This window comes from Rhipicephalus microplus, chromosome 6 (genome assembly GCF_043290135.1).
Source record: "Rhipicephalus microplus isolate Deutch F79 chromosome 6, USDA_Rmic, whole genome shotgun sequence".
NCBI classification, from domain to species: domain Eukaryota; kingdom Metazoa; phylum Arthropoda; class Arachnida; order Ixodida; family Ixodidae; genus Rhipicephalus; species Rhipicephalus microplus.
The window spans coordinates 4186008-4205016 of NC_134705.1; the positions used below are offsets into that span (position 1 = coordinate 4186008).

General features: G+C 44.9%; 1 protein-coding gene across 14 annotated transcripts in view; it reads left to right on the top strand.

The window, feature by feature from the left end:
• Positions 1 to 19009, top strand: part of LOC119167769 (SH3KBP1-binding protein 1) — a 433186-nt gene that overhangs the window by 240225 nt on the left and 173952 nt on the right. For all 14 annotated transcript variants that reach the window (XR_012884068.1, XM_075865768.1, XM_075865770.1 and 11 more), the window contains one exon: positions 7464 to 7554. Coding sequence is in view for 13 of the 14 variants with exons in the window: in XM_075865768.1 (XP_075721883.1) it covers positions 7464 to 7554 (91 nt within the window). In the remaining variant the exon portion in view is untranslated. The remainder of the gene's footprint in view (positions 1 to 7463; positions 7555 to 19009) is intronic.

The following is a 19009-nucleotide window of genomic DNA, read 5'->3' on the forward strand; positions in this document are numbered from 1 at the left end:
CTCCTCGTAACCGCGGACAAGCATTTTACGCATTGGCAGTGGACTCCACAGTCAAGCTCCTCACCCTTCTCACCCCCCTTTCACTGCAGAACAGTGGCTAGCAGTTTCGCGTGTTGTCACTCGAAAATGTAATACCAAGCCAATTTTTTGTCATCGTAGCTTGACATTTTCGCGCATTGTCACCGAATGCGCTGCCAAGTGAATCACGCACCGGCTGCACCACCTACGTGGCCACAGTCATGTGGAGTGCTGTCAATAAGCTTTTAGGATGCGATTTAGACGTGCTTGGAGCCATGCTTGGTATCGCCAGCAGCAGCACCACAAAAACTGCGCACAATACTACGTAGTTTCATGCAGTCTTGTCTGTGCCGACAGCAAGCAAGCTTAGCTTGGTTTAGTGCGGTATGTATACCACGACACACACATGAAGATCAAGGTTAGTCTCTTTTCACATTTTGTTTTCTTCTTATAATACCTGCGCTAATAGTACCAGCCAGGTTTATGAATGGCCCAATCGCACGAGCTTCTGGAAAGCAAGCCACATCACTGTGTTTCCGGTGTTGTAGAAAGTCGACCGTGCACATGACGCAAGGGCTAGACAAGTTTCGCCAATTGTGTAACAGGGTGAGATTTGATGCTTTTGAATTTGGGAAAGCGTGTGCAGAGAAAACGATCGAGTGCACACAGAACTGTGCGTGAAACCGACAAATCGGAGCATATGGTGGGCTCTGCCACTATAGCAATGGCAACCGCGTCTGCGTGGCTTCCGCAGAACAGCGCTCAAATGCATTCCAGACAGCTTCCCTTGCACTTATATCAAACCAATTTTTCAAATTACAAAAGAAGTGACATGCACAACTGAAAGCACTAGCAGCTCGAGCATGGGTGCGAACCATCATGCGAACAGGCCTCTGGATTGAATGTTGATGCACCTGTGTGTTAAAAAAAAAAGCAATGGGGGGGGGGGGGGGGGGGAGTACAGTTCAACAAGAAACATGGTCGTGGCAATGAAATGTGCAGTGCATGCAACCGCATCATGCCGTTTTTGTAAACGAAGATGTTGGCACTCACACTAGTACAACGTCTTGGTACATTACACAATTTAAGGGGACATGCTACTCGAAAAACGATTTTCTTTAATAAGAGTCTGAATTTAACACAAATTGGCATGCTAATAGAGTTTTTTTCTCTTCTTTTCAAATATGTCATTTATTTTCATGTAGATTGCTTGGTTTTCTTTCTGCAGGTCAGATACTGCAAAATTATGGCCATTGTTATGCAACAATTCTGACCTATAAAAATTTGAGATAAAGCATGCAGATATAGCTGACTATGATCCTTTGGAACTGTAGAGTGTAAAAGCTATATAAATTTTGTGTGTAAAAAGGTGAAATACAATAATAAAATTGAAAAATTTACTATGGCTCCAGTTGCGAAACGCTTTCAATGTTATGTAATTTTTGAAAAACATAATCAAGCAGCACTGACAATCTGAATAGATACTTGCACCTTGCACTCTATGGGCCTTCATTATGCTATGTGCTAAATTTCATAGAGGTACGACAATTCTAAGTATACGAACTAGCGTGTATAAGAAGCACAGATCACACAAAACTGCAAAAGGAGAAAAACGCATTTGAAAGTTTGAAACCTTTTTTTTTTATCACAAAGTTGTTAGAAATGCATAATCTTTGGCCATAATGTTCAACAGAACTTTGAAAAGCACTGCAAGTTACTAGAACTGTCCTGCAGCATAGGTTGTGCCCTCACGGTCCTTGCGAGCACTCTCTTCTAGCCGTGCCCTTTTCACTCCACGACGACGGTGGGCCTTTGCTTCTGCTGTCAGACGCTCAGACATTCTCTTGATGCGCCTCGCATCGCGGGAATCACTAAATGTAACTAGATCTCTAGATGGCAGTATGTTGAGCTCTTCCAGGATGTGCTCGAAAGTAGCATGACCCTTGTTGAACCACAGGATTGCCATAGCTGCGGCAGTCTCGACAACCGTTCGGGAGACAAACTTAGTCTTGGGGCAAAGTAGCCAAATTTTGGTGTTCAGGGATTCCGATGCGTTCTGCGTTTTCCCTTTGATGCATCGAGCAAGGAGCTTCTCATCCGTTAGCCGCTTATAAATGGGCAAAACAGCCAATCCCTGTGCTTTTGTCAGGAGAGGTGTGTGGCGTGGTACAGGTTCACCAAGTGCTTCAGCGCGTTGATGTTTGCACCACGACTCTGTTCCTGCAGGGCAAAACTTGTGGCTGCCAGCATTGTCAGTAGAGCATGAGTGGAAGTACGAAGCCCATACTGCAGTGTACATATGCCGTTCACTCCCCCGGTTGCTTGTTATGGCAATCTGATAGTATGTTTGGAGCTTCTGAATGGCTGGCTCTTTCATTTTCTGCCCTCGTGGTAATGGCACGTGCAGCTTCCGTAGCGCGGTGCCAAGTCTCTTCGCCACATGACTAGTGCAGTCTTTTTCTATATTGACAGCACCATAGACTTTTGACTCTGCAACTGCACTATATGCTTTGCTGTCACCGTCACTCAAGAATGTGATGAATTGCAGGGGGGTGTCATAAGTCAATGTTCTCTGCCAAATGCGCATTGCAGCCTCCGTTTCCATGGCATGGGAGGAACAGTCTGCATTTTTTTCACAGACTGGGCCATAGAATGCCTGCCACAGTTCCTCGTCTGGGCCCATATCCTTGTGCCTACTGCATGTCAGGCAGTAATTTGATATCACCTCGAAGTCTAAGCAGAGGCCAGTATCTAAGGAGATAACTGCGCCAATCCCGTTGTGGCTTTTGTGGCCCCTCTTCTGCCAAGTGCCGTCGAACATAACAGCCACATCAGTTTTGCCTGCTACTTCTTTCGTCAACTCTCTGGATCGGCGCAAGTTTTCACTCACAGCTGCCATGGCAGCGGTGTGCACCTTCTTTGCTATCGAAAAAAATCCTCAGTGGTGCATTGGCTTTGGGAGTCCAATAATGGAGCAAAATCTCGACAATTGCTCATGCCCAATGCCGACAGCGCGTGCAGCCACCACCGCCTTCACATTTACAGCGAAACTATCTCGGGAGCTCCCACTGTCGTACCTATGGCTCACTCGGCTGCTGCTGTCCGCCGTAACACGCATTGACGTATAGGAGCACGAAAGAACAGTCGCTGAGCATTCGCTGCTTTCGCAATGAAGTTCGAGGAGCGACGAAAGTCCCTTGCGCTTTTCTGCCGGCTCCCGAACGGCAAGTTTTTGAATACCGCAAGCAGGGCATGCCGCACCTGCCACAAGTGGCGTCAGCAAGAGGGTGTCGCACAAAATTGTCGTTGCACAAACCTCATCGCGCTGTCTTTCGTCTTTTTCGAAGAAGCCAAGCTTCTTTTTCGAAGCACTGACGAAAGAAAGCGCAGCGTCAATCCCTTCATCGCAGCTACTGTCGCTCGCGCACTCGTCGATGCCGCCGTCAGGCCTAGCACACGTAGGCACGTTCTCGTTCGTCGCCGTCGTTCGGGGCGCTTTACGCCACCTTCCCTTGAACTTGTGCTTCGTTGGAAACTTCTGCGGTCTCACGTTGCACTTTTTCGGGCTTGTCATCGAGGAAATATGCGTACACGTGCAGAAAAGCAGACGGACCAAATGCCGATGGCCGCCACCAACACAGCTGACAATGACTCGGTAGCCAATGGCGATGCGGCTTAGGGTGCCGCGCGTTTCAAACCGCTCAAACCACGTGATAAAAAAGGCCTCGTTTTTATTTTTTTTGCCCACGTACGAAACTGGCGGTCATCGGAGCTGTAAGAAGAAGGCCGGACGCAACTTTCCCAACCGATCGCGATGGCGGGCGGCACTGTGACGGGGAGCAGCGCGCAGTCAAACATGGCCCATATCGGCGCAAATTCAAGAAATTTTGAGCCACCGCGATGCCTTCATACACATTTTTTTGCATTTCGCAGTTCGAATTTAGTTTTGAAATTTTCACAGATGAAAGAAGAAGGTTTGAAGATTACAATGCAATAAAAATCAGAAATACGAGAAATTTCGCTAAAAACACGATTTTTCGACTCGCATCTCCCCTTAAGTGTGAAGAAGAAACACTGGACCACATTTTGGGTTCATGATTCAAGTGGAGCAGTAAACGGGGCTGGCATGAAGACAGACACATACAGAATGCTAACTTGCAACTAAACATTTTATATGCAATCACAGATGCCTTTTATGCTGTAACATTAGATCGATAAAAAACCAAGGTAACATGTCAAGGTACAGCTCGGAACCTGTCATCGGTAGTCACACAACTTGCGCCCACCTATACTTCTTTTCTCAAGAGACTTTGAATTCTATAAGCATTTTGCTAGAGACTGAAAAATATTTCATTCCAAGATTTCGTTGTTGCAAGCTTTGGATGTACAGCAAAGTCTGTGAAATGGCAGTGGCGCCCAACTCAATTGGACATGGACACATTGTGATGCGCACATCAGTTGATAATTTGACCTTATTGTTTGAATGCATGAAAGACAAAGGAACGTACTGAAAACAGGACACAGTAGATAAGCTGAGAATTGATCGGCACGAAGAAACAGCAGCGACATGAGCGCACATGGTACTAAGGTCATCATAAAACGCCAGGCCTGCACGGGAAGCGCAGCACAGTCACAGCGAAAGCTAGAGCAGGCTTCGGAGCCTTTTCGAAACACTCATTCGGTAACTACTGCAAGCACACTTGCTTGATACCCATCAGGTCATTAATAATCAATTTATTTCAATCATTCATTCCATTTAATCATTATTATCAGGCAGCTGCATTTCCGATGGAGGCGGAAATGTTGTAGGCCCGTGTGCTCAGATTTGGGTGCACGTTAAAGAACCCCAGGTGGTCAAAATTTCCGGAGCCCTCCACTACGGCGTCTCTCATAATCATATCGTGGTTTTGGGACGTTAAATCCCACAAATCAATCAATTAATCATTATTATCAATTAGGCTGGCATTCACTATGATATTTTTCCTCCTTCTTCTGAGAAACATGGTGTCTGCTAAACACTTGCAAGGAATTTCGTGTTAATTGTTCATGCAGTGGCTGACGACGATGAGGAATTATAGCTGAAGTGAGTATGTGCCACAGTTAATAGGGGAACAAGGACAAGTTTTGTGATGCATTGGAGCATTGAATGGCCCACTCGTTACGCTATTCGCATTGTGCGACGACTGGTTTAAAACACTTTATAAGTCGTATCAATGCAATTGCTTTCCCGACTTGCCTCCCGAATCGCTTTCCCGACTTGTCAAACTTGCCTGCCTAAGGCAAGTTTGACAACATGTCACAAGCACCGGTGCAGCTCAATGGTAGAATACAGGGCTGATGCCCAGCGGACCGGAGTTCGAGCCCCACTGTGTGATTGGTGCTAGGTCAAGCCTGCCTAAAGCAAGTATGACAACAAGTTACAAGCACCAGCGTAACCCAGTGGTAGAATACTGGGCTGGCACCCAGCAGACCCGAATTCAAGCCTCACTGTGTCATTGGTAAAACGTTTTTTTCTCATTTCGCCCGATGTGGTTATGGACACCAGCAGCGGCGGACAAGTGCGCTTGACCCGAGTTGTGATCTCATAACAACTTTCGCTGTAAGAGTCTTCTTTTACTTGGAAAGTAGGACAGTACAACAAAGAAAGAAAACCCAGCTTCAGTACTGTTAAAAGCATGACTTTCTCAAACCAGAGATTCAGCAACCTTGACTTTGTGACACAGTGGAGAAACTTTTGTCAGAGTGGCCATACGTCAGTTATAAAGCCAAAACAAAAATGAGACCACAGCACAATGATAATAAGTATTTAACAAAACAAAACATTTGTTGTGCCACTATAGCTTACCATCAGAACTGTGGGGTTTCACCCAAGAGTGACTCAACACTGCGTTATGATGTTCTCCAAAAGGGATTGCTTCGTTTCTGCTCAGTTTGATCAATGCAAATAATTGAAAATTGCCTCAAAATAAAAAATTATAGCAGCTTCTATTTAAAATCTCATAAAAGCGAGACAATAGCTTCTCAAATAGGTAATAATTGCAGCGTTATTGGTGCTGTGCCTTTGCACGTGTTTGTACCCAAATAATCTAGCACGACCTGGTATGGCATTGCAAATTCTGATTGCTGCTATTCACTGGTTCGCGAAAGTTCTTGTAAGGGGTCACAGTGCACCCACATGGTTTTAGGAAGATGGCTCATTGCAAACGCACTGGCAAGAAGGGTGTCAGAGAGAGCACCACAAACACGTGTGACAACTGGAGGTCACAGCGACTACACTTGCATGGTAATCAGTGATGGTGTGTTTTACGAAACAAATACAGGTCCGCTTCCTGTCTTTTACCCGCTCCTTTTTTCTATGTGCAGCGGCACAGTCTTACTGGTAGCTGTAAAAATAAAACACTAACGCCTTATTTATTTCCCACTTACTTGGTGTGTTGCCTTCAGATGATGTCCGAGATGCAGCAAGCGCTCAGAGGTTCCTCCGTAGACACATTTTTGACCAAACCATCATTCGAAGTACCATGGTGGAAAATGAGCCGAGGGCAGGCTCTTCTTCTTTCCTCTGCACCATCTAAAGCCCTATTCTTCATGCTGTTCACACATTTTGAGTGATGCATTCTTTTTCCTATTGAGATTTCAGTCGAAAATTTTGTTGTTCATACAACAATAATGATATTTTTCATTTGTTTATTTGATTCTACACATCTCAAAATAACTAAAGAAACTATGTACGCCACCAGCCGATTTTCCGGACCTTGCATCCTGCAAAATGGCCCAAAAAGTTCAACAGTCCCAGAAAGAAAATGAAGTTTATTTAGATTATAGCTCTTTAAAGAAATTTCTAATAATGTCCTTTTTCATCCTTCACTTTGGGACATGCAAATTCGCTTGTACACTTGGGCTATAGTCACACTGTCGGTTTGTTGACAATCAGTGCTGCCGACCGTTGTGGGTGGCCATGATGTGACCCACGACCCCTAGCCCACAACATGTGAAGCTGGATGCAAAAAGATCCATTCGGTTTTTTCGATCACGAGACATTTAGCTTGAACTTTAACCTGTTTCCCCGATGTGTAGCATTGCAAGTTTTGGCAGACGACACGGCGAACACCCAGTGTATGCATAGCGCTCGTCAGCTCAAAATTGTCAAACCTAGTGAGGGGCTCTTTAAAAAAAAACTTCAGGTGGTCAAAGTCTCTAAATCCTTCTACTATGACGTTCCTTGTAATCATATTGTTGTTTTGTGACGCTGAATTCCAACAGCTGGTATTGTGAGGAACCCTTTAAAAAAAACTCCAGGTGGTCAAAGTTTCTAAATCCTTCGACTATGACGTCCCTCATAATCATATTTGTGATGCTAAACTCTAACTACTGGTAATATTATTGAGAAACTACAAAAGTGCAGTATGGATCCGGCACATATTCTAGTTTGTCTCCACCCTTAGATCCAGGATGTGGTGCCTATCACAAGCTTTGACACTGCTGGCTCCTGCATCTTGCTTCTGGGCTGCAGCAATGGCTCCATCTACTATATCGGTGAGTAATCTTGGGCTCCGCCGGAGTTTCAGATAATTTACTTCACGAGATTACTAAAGGCTGTTATTACTTCCTGTATGACATTTTGATACTGCCCATACATATTGCCACACAGATTTATTGTTTTAATTTGACGCATTCAGGTTCAATCCACAAAATCTTGGCACAGAGGACATTGAAGTGTTTGGGAAGAGTCAGGATTGCATTGGAATTATTTTGTTGAGATTACATGCAAGATGTGAACAGTCGTGTGAATTCTACAGCTTATGCTAGCACCAGTGATTTGCTAGAAGGTTCTTTGACTGTCATATAAAACACGATGCATTACACGGATTATCAGACTACTGATAGCCATGTTCGTCGCTATCAGTCTGTAGCGTGTATTGCTAGTATATCTCCATTAATGGGAACGGCTTGGCAGCGGCTCTTCCTCTGTGCAGTCTCAGTAACTCGAGGTGTGTTCGAACCTCCTGCATCGGTTCATGGTGCGGTGCACTGCAATTCTCGATTGCAGCGCAGTGCGGAGAATTCCTGAACGTGCTCGATAGGAGGTGCCGTCGGGGTGCAGCTCAGAAGCAGAGGACATGTTGCACCGGTGCTTGGTTAAACATGGTGTCGATTGTTGATGCAAATTTAGGGTGTCCAACATCAATTATAATGGCGTGATAGTAACAGACGGCAGCGGGGAGATTCCTGCAGCGGCTGGTAAGGGAATTTTTTTGGCTGAATGCGGGTGCACGGAAAACCAGGCCTTGCGAGTGAGCATAGCTGACTACAGTCTGTGCACCAGTGCCCTCGAGAAGAAAAACAAGAGGCGATGGTGTCGCACCCGCACTACCTGCAGGTGCAGCACCATCTGAACTTTTGCAGCAGTGGTTCCACCTGAACTTTTGCAGCAGTGGTTCCGTGTATCGCGTCAGAATTGAATACACCTTCACAGCTAGTAAATGTCAGTAATTTATAAAGTTCTTTTACATGCGGAGCATGTTATACTAGGGGCTAGTCATGGGCCGTTGCCGTCCGCAGCCTCCCCTCCTCCTCCGCCAGCCATCTGTGCATCCCTTCCTCCTCTCAACACAGCGCGCGCTGAGCTTGCTTCTTCCCTGCACGCGCCGCGCGACCTTTAGTTTTACGTGTGCCAGCTGTATGCTAACGCGCGCATGCGCAGGCCGGGGCCGGCGCTCGCTATAAATAACTGAGTGTCGGGGCGCGCCGCCCTTCATTGGTTGGTTTGTGCGGTCGCTCCACGTTCGATGTCGCTGGCGAAAATGTATGCTAACGAATCCGCAAACACACTTACTGACGTTCCTTCCAATAGCGTCAGCCAATGTGTTGGCAGAGCCGCAAGCAATTTCGAAGAAACTTCGTCCGTGGACAAGGCCGCGCTGAGAAGAGCTCGCGATGCGGAACGCAAACGTCGGCGTCGAGCGGAAGATCCCCAGCTCTGAGAATGTGAAGCAGCTGCGAGACGTCAGCGTCGAGCGAAGGATCCCCAACACGAAGCAGCTGCGATACGTCAACGTTGAGCGAAAGATTCCCAGCTTCGAGAACGCGAAGCCGCTGCGAGGCGTTAACATCGGCAAGAGAATTTGGACGGAGAAGCCGCATGCAAGCGTCGACGCTGCGAAGCTGGTCGCTAGCATCTGCGGAGTCGACGTCCTGACGATGTACCTCACGCCCAACCTATCGCGTGCCGCCGTGGAGAAGTACGTCGACGAAGCCGTGGAAAAATACCTGAAACAACGACCGCAACAACGACCCTTCGTGATAGTTGGCGACTTCAACGTCGACGTCATCAAGGACTGGGTGGTCGACTACATGAAGTGGCGGCACTTGCTGAAACGAGCAACACACGACGGCAAAGATCATCTGACCACAGTTCACGGGACGTGCATCGACCACGTCTTTGCAAATTTCGACTTTCGTCCGCTGCAACCAGACCCACTCACCCTTCATTTTACGGACCATAAAGCCATCTTGCTCAAAATATCCAAAGCGCCTCATCAATAAATATAGTCTTTCGCAGCATACGTACGTGCGTGTTCACTTGTGTTCACTCATAACACACACGCATGTCGCAAATTACAAACCACATTTATCGAAGTTCAACATATATTCTCCGCATGCTAACCAGTGTTCCCAGTCGGGAAACTGCGGTCATTTTTTTCTTTCTTTTGTTTATTTCCTTCGTTTTGCAGAAAAAGGAGCAAGAGCTAAAGGCCGTGTGGCTTGACAGCGGCTCTTACTTCTTTGCGCATTCGGCGTGCATACAAATGGTTTTGATGCATATAAAACAATAAAGCATCTGAATATACATAAATAAATCCAAACAGAGCAAATACAGTTTCACGTTATATAAAATAACTCCAGGCTACAAAAATGTTTACAAACACTTCGTTACACGATAGAATAAAACACTTTATATAAAATAAAAATATCATGAAAACACTTCATAAAACGAAGCATATCATGCAAAACACTTCATGAAAAAAAAAGACACATCATTCAAGCAGTTCAAGAATATGTTCCCCAATGTATTAAATAATGAAAATTGAAACTGTTGTAATAAATCGGTGAAAGACATGTATAAACGGTGTATAAAAATGGCATTGATAAGTTATCGTAGAATGTATGAGAAAGTTTTTTACATATTGTTTGAAATGGGGCAATTAAAAGTGTATGTCGTTCATCAAAAATGTTAATAGCTGGGGTATTTAACCCTTTCGGTCCTGGCGGTGTCAATCGACACCACCGCACAACATTTCCCCTAGTATCTCAGAAACGTAACCAATACTACTCATTTTCGGGGGCATAGTTTTTCAATGATTCCCACTGCAATTGACATCAATATTGTGGCACGTTTGTGGAGGTAGCAGCCACAAAGAAGAAGAAGTGCGACCGATGTCTTCCGTGAAGCCGAGGCACCTAAGTTGAGGCAGGTAAGTGCCATTTTCGGGACGACGTACCGAAGTTGTTGTAGTGAGGATTAAGCTGAAAAGTAAGACGTTGGTTTCCATTTTGTGTACACCATTGATTGGTAGGAAAAAAGAAGCCATTTTTTTAATTTTCCAATCACTGGGCTTTAATCACCTAGTTTGGTGCCACGTTAATTAATCCAAAAATGCTTGTGTCAGTGGCTTAATTTTTTGTTTGTGGTCTTCTGAGGTCCTAACTACGAGAAAAATGCACACAAAAAAAGTATCTGACCAAGATAAAAAATCCAGAGCTTAAAGGGTTGATATTGTAGGTCCTGGCGTCCGTAGTTTGTTCGTGTGAGCAGTGGCATTGTTGTCAAGTGGCATAACTGATACTGTAGAGATGAAACTGGTGAACTACTAATATGGGAGCCTCTGCTTTTTTATGAGCAATGATAATCTATAATAGTGAATTTGATTTGCTTTCATCAATGAATGTTTATAAAAAAGATCGTGTGTGGGTAAGTCTCGCGGCCTACCATGATAGTTTTCGGCACTTCTTATTACCTTTTTTTGCAGTTTAGTTAATTTGCCATAATTTTTTGCGGTGTTGCTTCCCAGACTAATGCACAATGACTAAGTTATGTGTGAAAAATGGCGCAGTACATTGCTTCTTTTAGTGGTATATGACTACTAATTTCATATGTGGAGCCTACTACTTTGCTAAGGTCACTGCTGAGCTTATTTAGATGATTGTCCCAAGAGAGGTTTTTTGAAAACCATACACCGAAAAACTTTTGCGTTGCTACTCATTCTATCTGCTTTTCTTTGAATAAAACAGAAATATTTATAGGCATTGGTTTATTTATCAGATTAAATACTATATATTTAGTTTGCATCACATTTAATATAGGTTTGTTTAAGTTCATCCAGTCAGACAATAGATCTAAATAATCATTGATTTTTTTTCGGTCTGTTTACAGGATGGGCTCGAAAATAAAAGATTAGTGTCATCTGCAATGTTCAGTGTATGTGAAATGCCTGGAAGGTCAATAATGTATATGTTAAATGATACGGGGCCTAGTATAGATACCTGCAGTACACCAGTTTGTATTTTAAGATGTGGACAGGTCACCTGATTGAGAGAAACATACTGAAAACAGTCCATTAAACAGCTTCGCATGAGTTCTAATGCTGTACCACGTATCCAGTGTGAAGTTTTGATAACGGTATTTCGTGGTTCACACTGTAAAATGCTTTATACAAGTCCAGGAATAAATCCACTGTGGGTGATAGGTTCGGTAAATAAAGCTAGTTGGGCTAGCTGTGAAACGTTATTCTCTGGAGAGAAAAGGAGGTGAGCATTTCATTTGCATGAAAAAAAAAAAATTTTCACAAAAACAAAAAACACACAAAAAAGGGAATGCTAAGATCAGCAAAAAGGAAACTAACAAGTACTGACAGTTCTCGTTAACGAGGGGAAACCTCTACGAATTTAAACAGTCTTTCGAGTTCTTGGGTTGGAGTCCAAACGCATAAGAAGATACATGCGGCTCACCAGCAGTTTACACCCTTCAACAGTCTGTCGTGGTGGGAGTGCATAAGCTCAGGCCCGTAGCCCGACGGCACGCTCCCGCTCCCGGTAGAGGACGTCATCTGTGGCACTTTCTTCAGCTCGAACACCAGAACCAGGCCGTGCCAGGAACTAGTTAATAGCCTCGGTGGTGGTTGAATGGTCTCCAAGACCCCGTGATTGTCATCGCCTTGACGCCTCGGTACCTGCACCCGATGAGCTCTCACGCTGCACCCTAGACGCCTCCAACCACCCGCACGATTCTTCTTCTTCCTCCTTCTCTGGTGCAGTGGCTCTGGATTCTGTCTTCCGTTTTCTTCAGTTATTTTTCATTGGCCATTGTTTGCCGCGCTAGCACAGGCAACTTGTTGCCAGTAGCCCGTCTTCCTCACCTTGCCGCGCCAACTTTAAAAATCTCTTCACTCGCACACTTCACTCACTAATCGTGTATCAACGATGTTCAATATTTTGTAATATTTCGTGTTTTACTTGGAGGAGTGCGTTCTCACATGTTTATTTTTCTGAAATCTATACTGCGATGTGCTAATTATAGCATACTTATCTAAAAATCTTTCTAGTCGTGAGTTAATGACAGTCTCAAAAAGTTCTGAGAAGAGCGGGAGTATTGATATTGGTTGAAATTATTCACTGATTGGTCTGCATCGCCTATGTTGATTGGGGAGAATCGGGCTATATCAACTTTGCTTGGGAAAATTTTGTACTGGGACATTTTATTGATAATATGGGCTTGGGCTGTGGATATATCTGATACATCTTTTACGGGAGAGGCCAGTATAGCGTCAAAACCAGCAGCTGCATTTCACTTAAAACTTCCGATTATCTCTTCAACTTCACTCAGAGTCATAGGAAATAATAGAAGGGAATTGAGCACAGATTGTTTCACTACAGGGAATCTTGAATCTTTCGGATTTTGAAAGGTAGTGCTATTACAGCACTGGACAAAGTGAGAATTTAAGGCAATGACTGCTTTGTCGTCTGTAAGGGTGCCATTTACCGAAGATATTCATACGTCTTCACAAGTAACATTTTTTTCCTGACAACGTTTTAATTTCTAGTCAAATTTTTCTTGGATTTGTATATATATATATATATATATATATGCGAAAAAACCTTTTCATAGTATTTTTCCTTTGCTTTTCTTGGCTTTGAATGTACTTGGTTACGGTAGGCCTTAAATTCAGCCAACTGATGAATGTCTCGTGTTTTTATGAAAGTGTGGTACATTTGGCTTTTTCTTTTAATTTTTGAGAAAAGTATAGCATTAACCCACGGTTTCCTAATTTTTTAGGACATTTTACAATGCTATGTTGCGAGAAGGCTTTATCGTATGCAGCAATGAGTTTGTCAAAAAGGGAACTGTATGTCTTATTTGGATCACTTTCAAGAATTTCTGATTCCCAATTTATTTCACTAATAAGTGAGCGAAAATGGGCTAGCGTCGTATCTATGAGGCAATAGGAAAGTGTGTTAGGCTTGAATTTCTTACAGCAGAGAAGAAAACAGAAAATTGAGAGATGATCACTTATTTCAATGAAGAGGACACCGGCAGTCACAGAAAAAACATGAGCATTGGTGATACAAACGTCTAATAGGATAGCGCTAGAGGCAATGGCTCTTGTTGGCAGGTTTGTAGTATTTGAACATGCGTAAGAGTATATGAACTGCTTACATGCTCTAGTAGTAGTCGCATTCTCGGCCATTATATCAATGTTTGTATCACCTAATGTGGCGAACATTTTGCCTGTTTCGCTGAGGTAAGATAGAAATTTATCCATATAATTAAAAAATCCTTCTTGTTTCTGCAAGGTGGTCTGTAAACTACTGAAATAATCCCCGTATTTAGAATTATGGTGAGGCATTCAACGTGTTGATTATTTAGAGTAAAATCCGAAATTATTTCCAAGTTCAGATCATTTCATACATATGCAGCTAAGCCATCACCCCGAGCATAGGTGCAGTTATCGAGCAAAAAGAGGTAATTGTTATCAGAAAGCCATGTTTTAAAAAAAAAAAGCCTGTCAAGATTGGTTTCAGTCTGTTGAAGCAACTCTTCAATTCTGTCTTGCTTATTTCTTAAACTTTGGACGTTTAAATAAAGGATTGATATATGTTTTTCAAGCTTGGCAGATGTATTGCTAAGCAAAACATACCGGTAGTCGTGATAGACACAATTATCGATTGAAGCCATGATAAAGCCTTAGTAACAAAAAAAAAAATGTTTTGAGAGGAGTAATATTAGGTCATAACCTTGCTAATGTCATCAATGTTGAAAATATGCAAAACAGGACATGTTTCATTACGCCTTGCCATTAATTTCCCTTCATCGCTTCACACATATTTCTCACCAACCTCACCCTTCTTTTGTTTCGCAGCACTCAATAGCTGCTTGCTCTGCCTAGTCAAATGCTCATTGATGACATTGATGAACACTGGACGATTTGCGTCAATACCAAGCGTTCTAGTATCAATTTTTTTCTTTCGTACTTTAGCGAGGAAACCATTGCTCTTGATGCAGCACACGAATCGAACAATTATGTTATGTTCATTATGCTTGGCTGTTGGCACTTTGTGGCACACATCAATGTCAGGCTCTTAAATTTTTTCGGTAACTAGTTCGCCAATCATTTTAACGATGGCTATTGGCTCTGTATCAACGGAACACAATTAATTTCTAAGTTATTGGAGCGTTGGTACGCCTCAATTTCCTCAAGTTTTCGTGCCATCTTTGCATTTTGCACTTTAAGCTCTTTGTTTTTTGTTACAACGACCTTGATCAATACTTTCAAGGCCCCAAGGTCGTTGATTTTTTGTTTAAGTTCATTCAGTTCTGCTAAGTTTTCTTTTATTTCTTTCAGCTCATAAAGCATCTCAGCCTGCAATTCATCCACAAGCTTTTTAGTCATAGTAGAATTTCAGTAACGTAAAAACAGAGAAACTGCAAATGCAGTTGGATGCAGTCTGACAGCAGTGCATAGATTGGAGTTTAGAAATTGAACATGTAGTTTTTACCTGCAAAAAGAGATAGCGTTAGATGCATGCTCAAGATGCACTGCTGCCGAGCTGCAAGCCTGGTCGTCGATTCGTCGCCTTTTAAAGCCAGCCATGCGGTCTTGCCCTTTTGTGGTAGAGAAGGGGCAAAGAAACCACGTGAGATCCTGACGAGAGCGTGGCAAGGCCGAAATGCAGGGGCTCTGTGATCTTGCAGCTCTCACTTTGTTCTTGACACGGGCGTAACAAATCCAGGGATGAAACAGTCGTCAGCTGCAAAAGCAGATAGTGTTAGTTGCATGCTCAAGATGCACTGCTGCCGAGCTGCGGAGTTGTGCCCCTTACAGTTGCAAAGTGAGCTGCATGCTGTATATTACAATAGTACAAGTTGCTGCATTGTGTGGAGGTGCTAACATCCCCTCTAAAGTTGTTTGCGCCTCGTGGCGCACGTGTTTCGTGGGTAGACTGCATTTTGGTTTCACAGCTATTGAGTCGTAGGTAGCGTTGTGCCCGCGAGCGTGTATCATCACCATCATCATCGCATAAACAAACATACATAAAGAGTGGACACTCCCGTAGGGTCCTACGGCCCTACTGCGCTGTTTTCAGCGCCGCGAGTTGTTCGTCATACCTAATATTGTCTTCAGTATAAATAAAATAACAAAAGTTTTCTTTTCCAACGCTGGGATTTAAACCCGTACCCTCATGCTCTGGAAGCGAGTGTCTTTATCGCTAGGCTACACACCCATGCTTCCACAAAGGGAATACGTGTACAGTACACCTAAAGCACATGAATGTGCCCCTTTGTGCAAAACAAATGCAGAAAAACAACACTTTTAGTCATACTTTACTGTTTTATGTTGCAAGGCATTAAACGTCTTCAGTGGGACATGATGTAGAGGGGAAACAAAAAATTGCACAAATCAATAAAATTTTTTCTTTGCGAAAAATTGATGCCATACTTAGTATTTCATTGTCCTTCTGAGGTGGCTATGATCATATTTCTTCATGATCATCATGGTTAGAATGTGTAGGGGGTTTCTAGGCTGTTTGGCCCAGAACCCTGCAGTGAAGACGTGGAGCCAGACGAGGGACCTTCTTTATTGACTGGAACCCAGGCCGCAATTGCCCGCTGCCACGTGCCACCTAGCGCATACCCGATTATCGTCCTTCTCTTCCTCTCTCCTACAGTCGGCGCGCTCGTGGCCGCCGCTCCCATAAACGATAGCCCCAGCCGTGACACCTGGTGGCAAGCCTGCGTGGCAAGCCTGCGTGGCAACAGATGAGAAAGGAACAAGCCTCCTTGGCACGTGGCAGTTGGCGCGAACAGTTGTCTTTTGTGGTGGGCCTGTGAGGGCGGCACTGCAGGTTGTCGCTTGCGGGCCCTCGTGGTGAGTCAAGCGTCCGCTGCTTTGTGTTTGTTATGTTGTTGAGTGTTGTGGAATATTGTGTAAAGATGTTATAGCATATTGATTACAATGGATGTATAATAATTCGGCTGACGATATTGTCGATCTAAAAGCAGTTACATAAATGTTTGTTGTTTTGGTTCGGTCCGACCACGTCTACTGTGTCTGCTCACTCCAAGAGCATGGCGCTCTTCTCCACTTCGGGACCCCGTACTGGCTGCCTGACGTGAAGCTCTTAGAGCATCTGATGTCAGTTTTCACAGTTCGGTACAAGTTTTTGTTTGAGGTGGGGTGAAGTAGGCCTAGGGTGACATCCTCGGAGCACGAACGTATCGCCCACCTTTGCCCACAGGGCAGTCGAGCCTCGCTCTGCGTGGAATGGCGGCGCTTCAGAAGCGTTTAGGGGTAACGCGTCAGCATTGTTCGCTGACGAGTACATACCACACGTGGTTGGGAGCTGTCAGACTGCGCTTTGAACCCCTATGCTTACGTGCTTCGTAGACCCCCCTCCCCTTCCCGCACGTGACATTCCACAGCAGGAACGCGGTTGACGCGAACACAAGGTCTGACAAGCGGCGCGACTCGCAGCAAGGACCACCGGGTCGAGGTGACTTAAGATTGAGCCGGCGTCGTTTCCGCGATCTTTGCTATCGGTGTGGTGCACCAAGGCACATCACTCGCGAATGCGACCGCACACCAGGTCAGGAGTAAACGCGTGGTTCAGGAAACTGATGGCGCCACCGGTAAACCACATTCGACACCGCGCGGTGATCAGGAATTCTATTGATGCGATCGGATCACTTGCACCCTCAGTCTGTCAAGCAGGTGATGCTGTAGACCAGCCCCCACCGCTAATCGAGTTAACGATACCTAAAAAAAATGTTCGTAGCACTTTTGGATACTGGGGCAAGTGCTTCTTTATTTAACGACGATGTGTTGCGCCATCTCCACGAGAACAACATTCGTTCGAGACAAAGCAACACCATCTTCTACCTTGCTACGGGCACAGCACAATCGAGCAGCACGATTAGGTTAGTGATCCGCTGGGAAAGACGCGTGAAGTTACATTGTTTTGTGCATTTTTCTGGGCTGTCAATGTCTCTAATCCTAGGTCGAGACTTTCTCGCCAAGTCGAGTGTTGTCATTGACATTGCAAATGGAAGTTACTGAGAGCATGATGGAAACTCACTACAGCTTTTCTCAAAGGCCCTCGCATTGACAAAGACATGCAAATTTCAGGGAGAGACGCGAGTATGTGAGGAAATCAGTGGTTGTGACGTGTTTGAACTTATCGGCTCGTTGAGTTTCTTTTTTTTTCTGCTCGCAAGTGGTTTTTTTTTTGTGGTTGGTTTTAAAGAACGTTGTTCAGTTGGGACAAGAGTCATTCGGTCTGCATCCTGGAATGAGCAAAGCTTAGAGCATGTCGATTGTAGGCCAAGCCTGAATCGAGTGACTACAGAAGCCGCATAGTTGTTAAATAGCTTCTCTATTTCTTTTGGGCTCAGGGAATGGAGCGTCGTTGCAGCACGACGCTGGGTCGTGACACCGTCCGGGATTGTGGGCGTCGATCGCTCGGCAAGCTGCTGTGTGCAGCGAGCGAGTAGGGCCATCTTACTGAGTAGATGTCTCCTTGCGGCTGCCTCTTCTGCGCCTGGGCTGGGTGTTGGGAGGATGCCGGTAGTTGTCAAGCGATTCATTAGGCGTAAGGCACTGCCCAGCCGCCTGTCGCACGTGGAACAAATAGGTAGATTGTGGCGTTGAGGTTTTCCACTCTGCTTTTTTCACTTTTTATTTTGCGATGCACGAGTTGGGAAAAGTGACCTTGATTTTATTATTTTTACTGGGCGTCTCGGCCGCTGCCGATGTATTTGCTTGCAGTACTGACCATCCTACCACATGGACGAAAAGTTCGAAACTCCCTTCCCTATGCCCTACTGCATTGTCCTGTTGAGTGTTTTGAGTGTACGCAGCAGGATTGATGCAACCCGCGGCTGGCTGTCTTCTGGACGTCGTCTTCGCCGTTGGCAACGAATGCGGTCGAAAGACCGGGTGATGGAACTGCCTGGGGCCTGCGCAACTGCCTGATGTGCGGCATCCTCGTGAGTGCCAGAAAACGTGTCTGCGCGTGTGACGGTCCCTCGCGCCAACGGCAACGTTACCGTTGCGGGACCGGCACAGGGGCGAGGTCGTCCAGTTGGACAGTGCAGCACTGTCGACCGGTGGTGGTGTGGTGGTGCACAGACATTTTTTGGGGACATGTGTTCATTTTTTCTTAGAGCTTGCGTTGCGGATTTCTCTCTTTTTTTTTTTTTCGGACATGATTTGAAGGTTGCAAATATGTGGGGGTGCTAACGCTCCCTGTAAAGTCGTTTGTGCTCGTAGTGCACATGTATCGCGCGTAGGTTGCATTTCAGGTTCACAGCTATCGAGCAGTAGGTAGCGTCGTGCTCATGAGCATGTACCACCACCACCATCATCATCATGGTTAGAACGGTAGCGCCGGCGGTGACACTTGGCGGCAAGCCTGCGTGGCAGCAGATGAGAGAGGA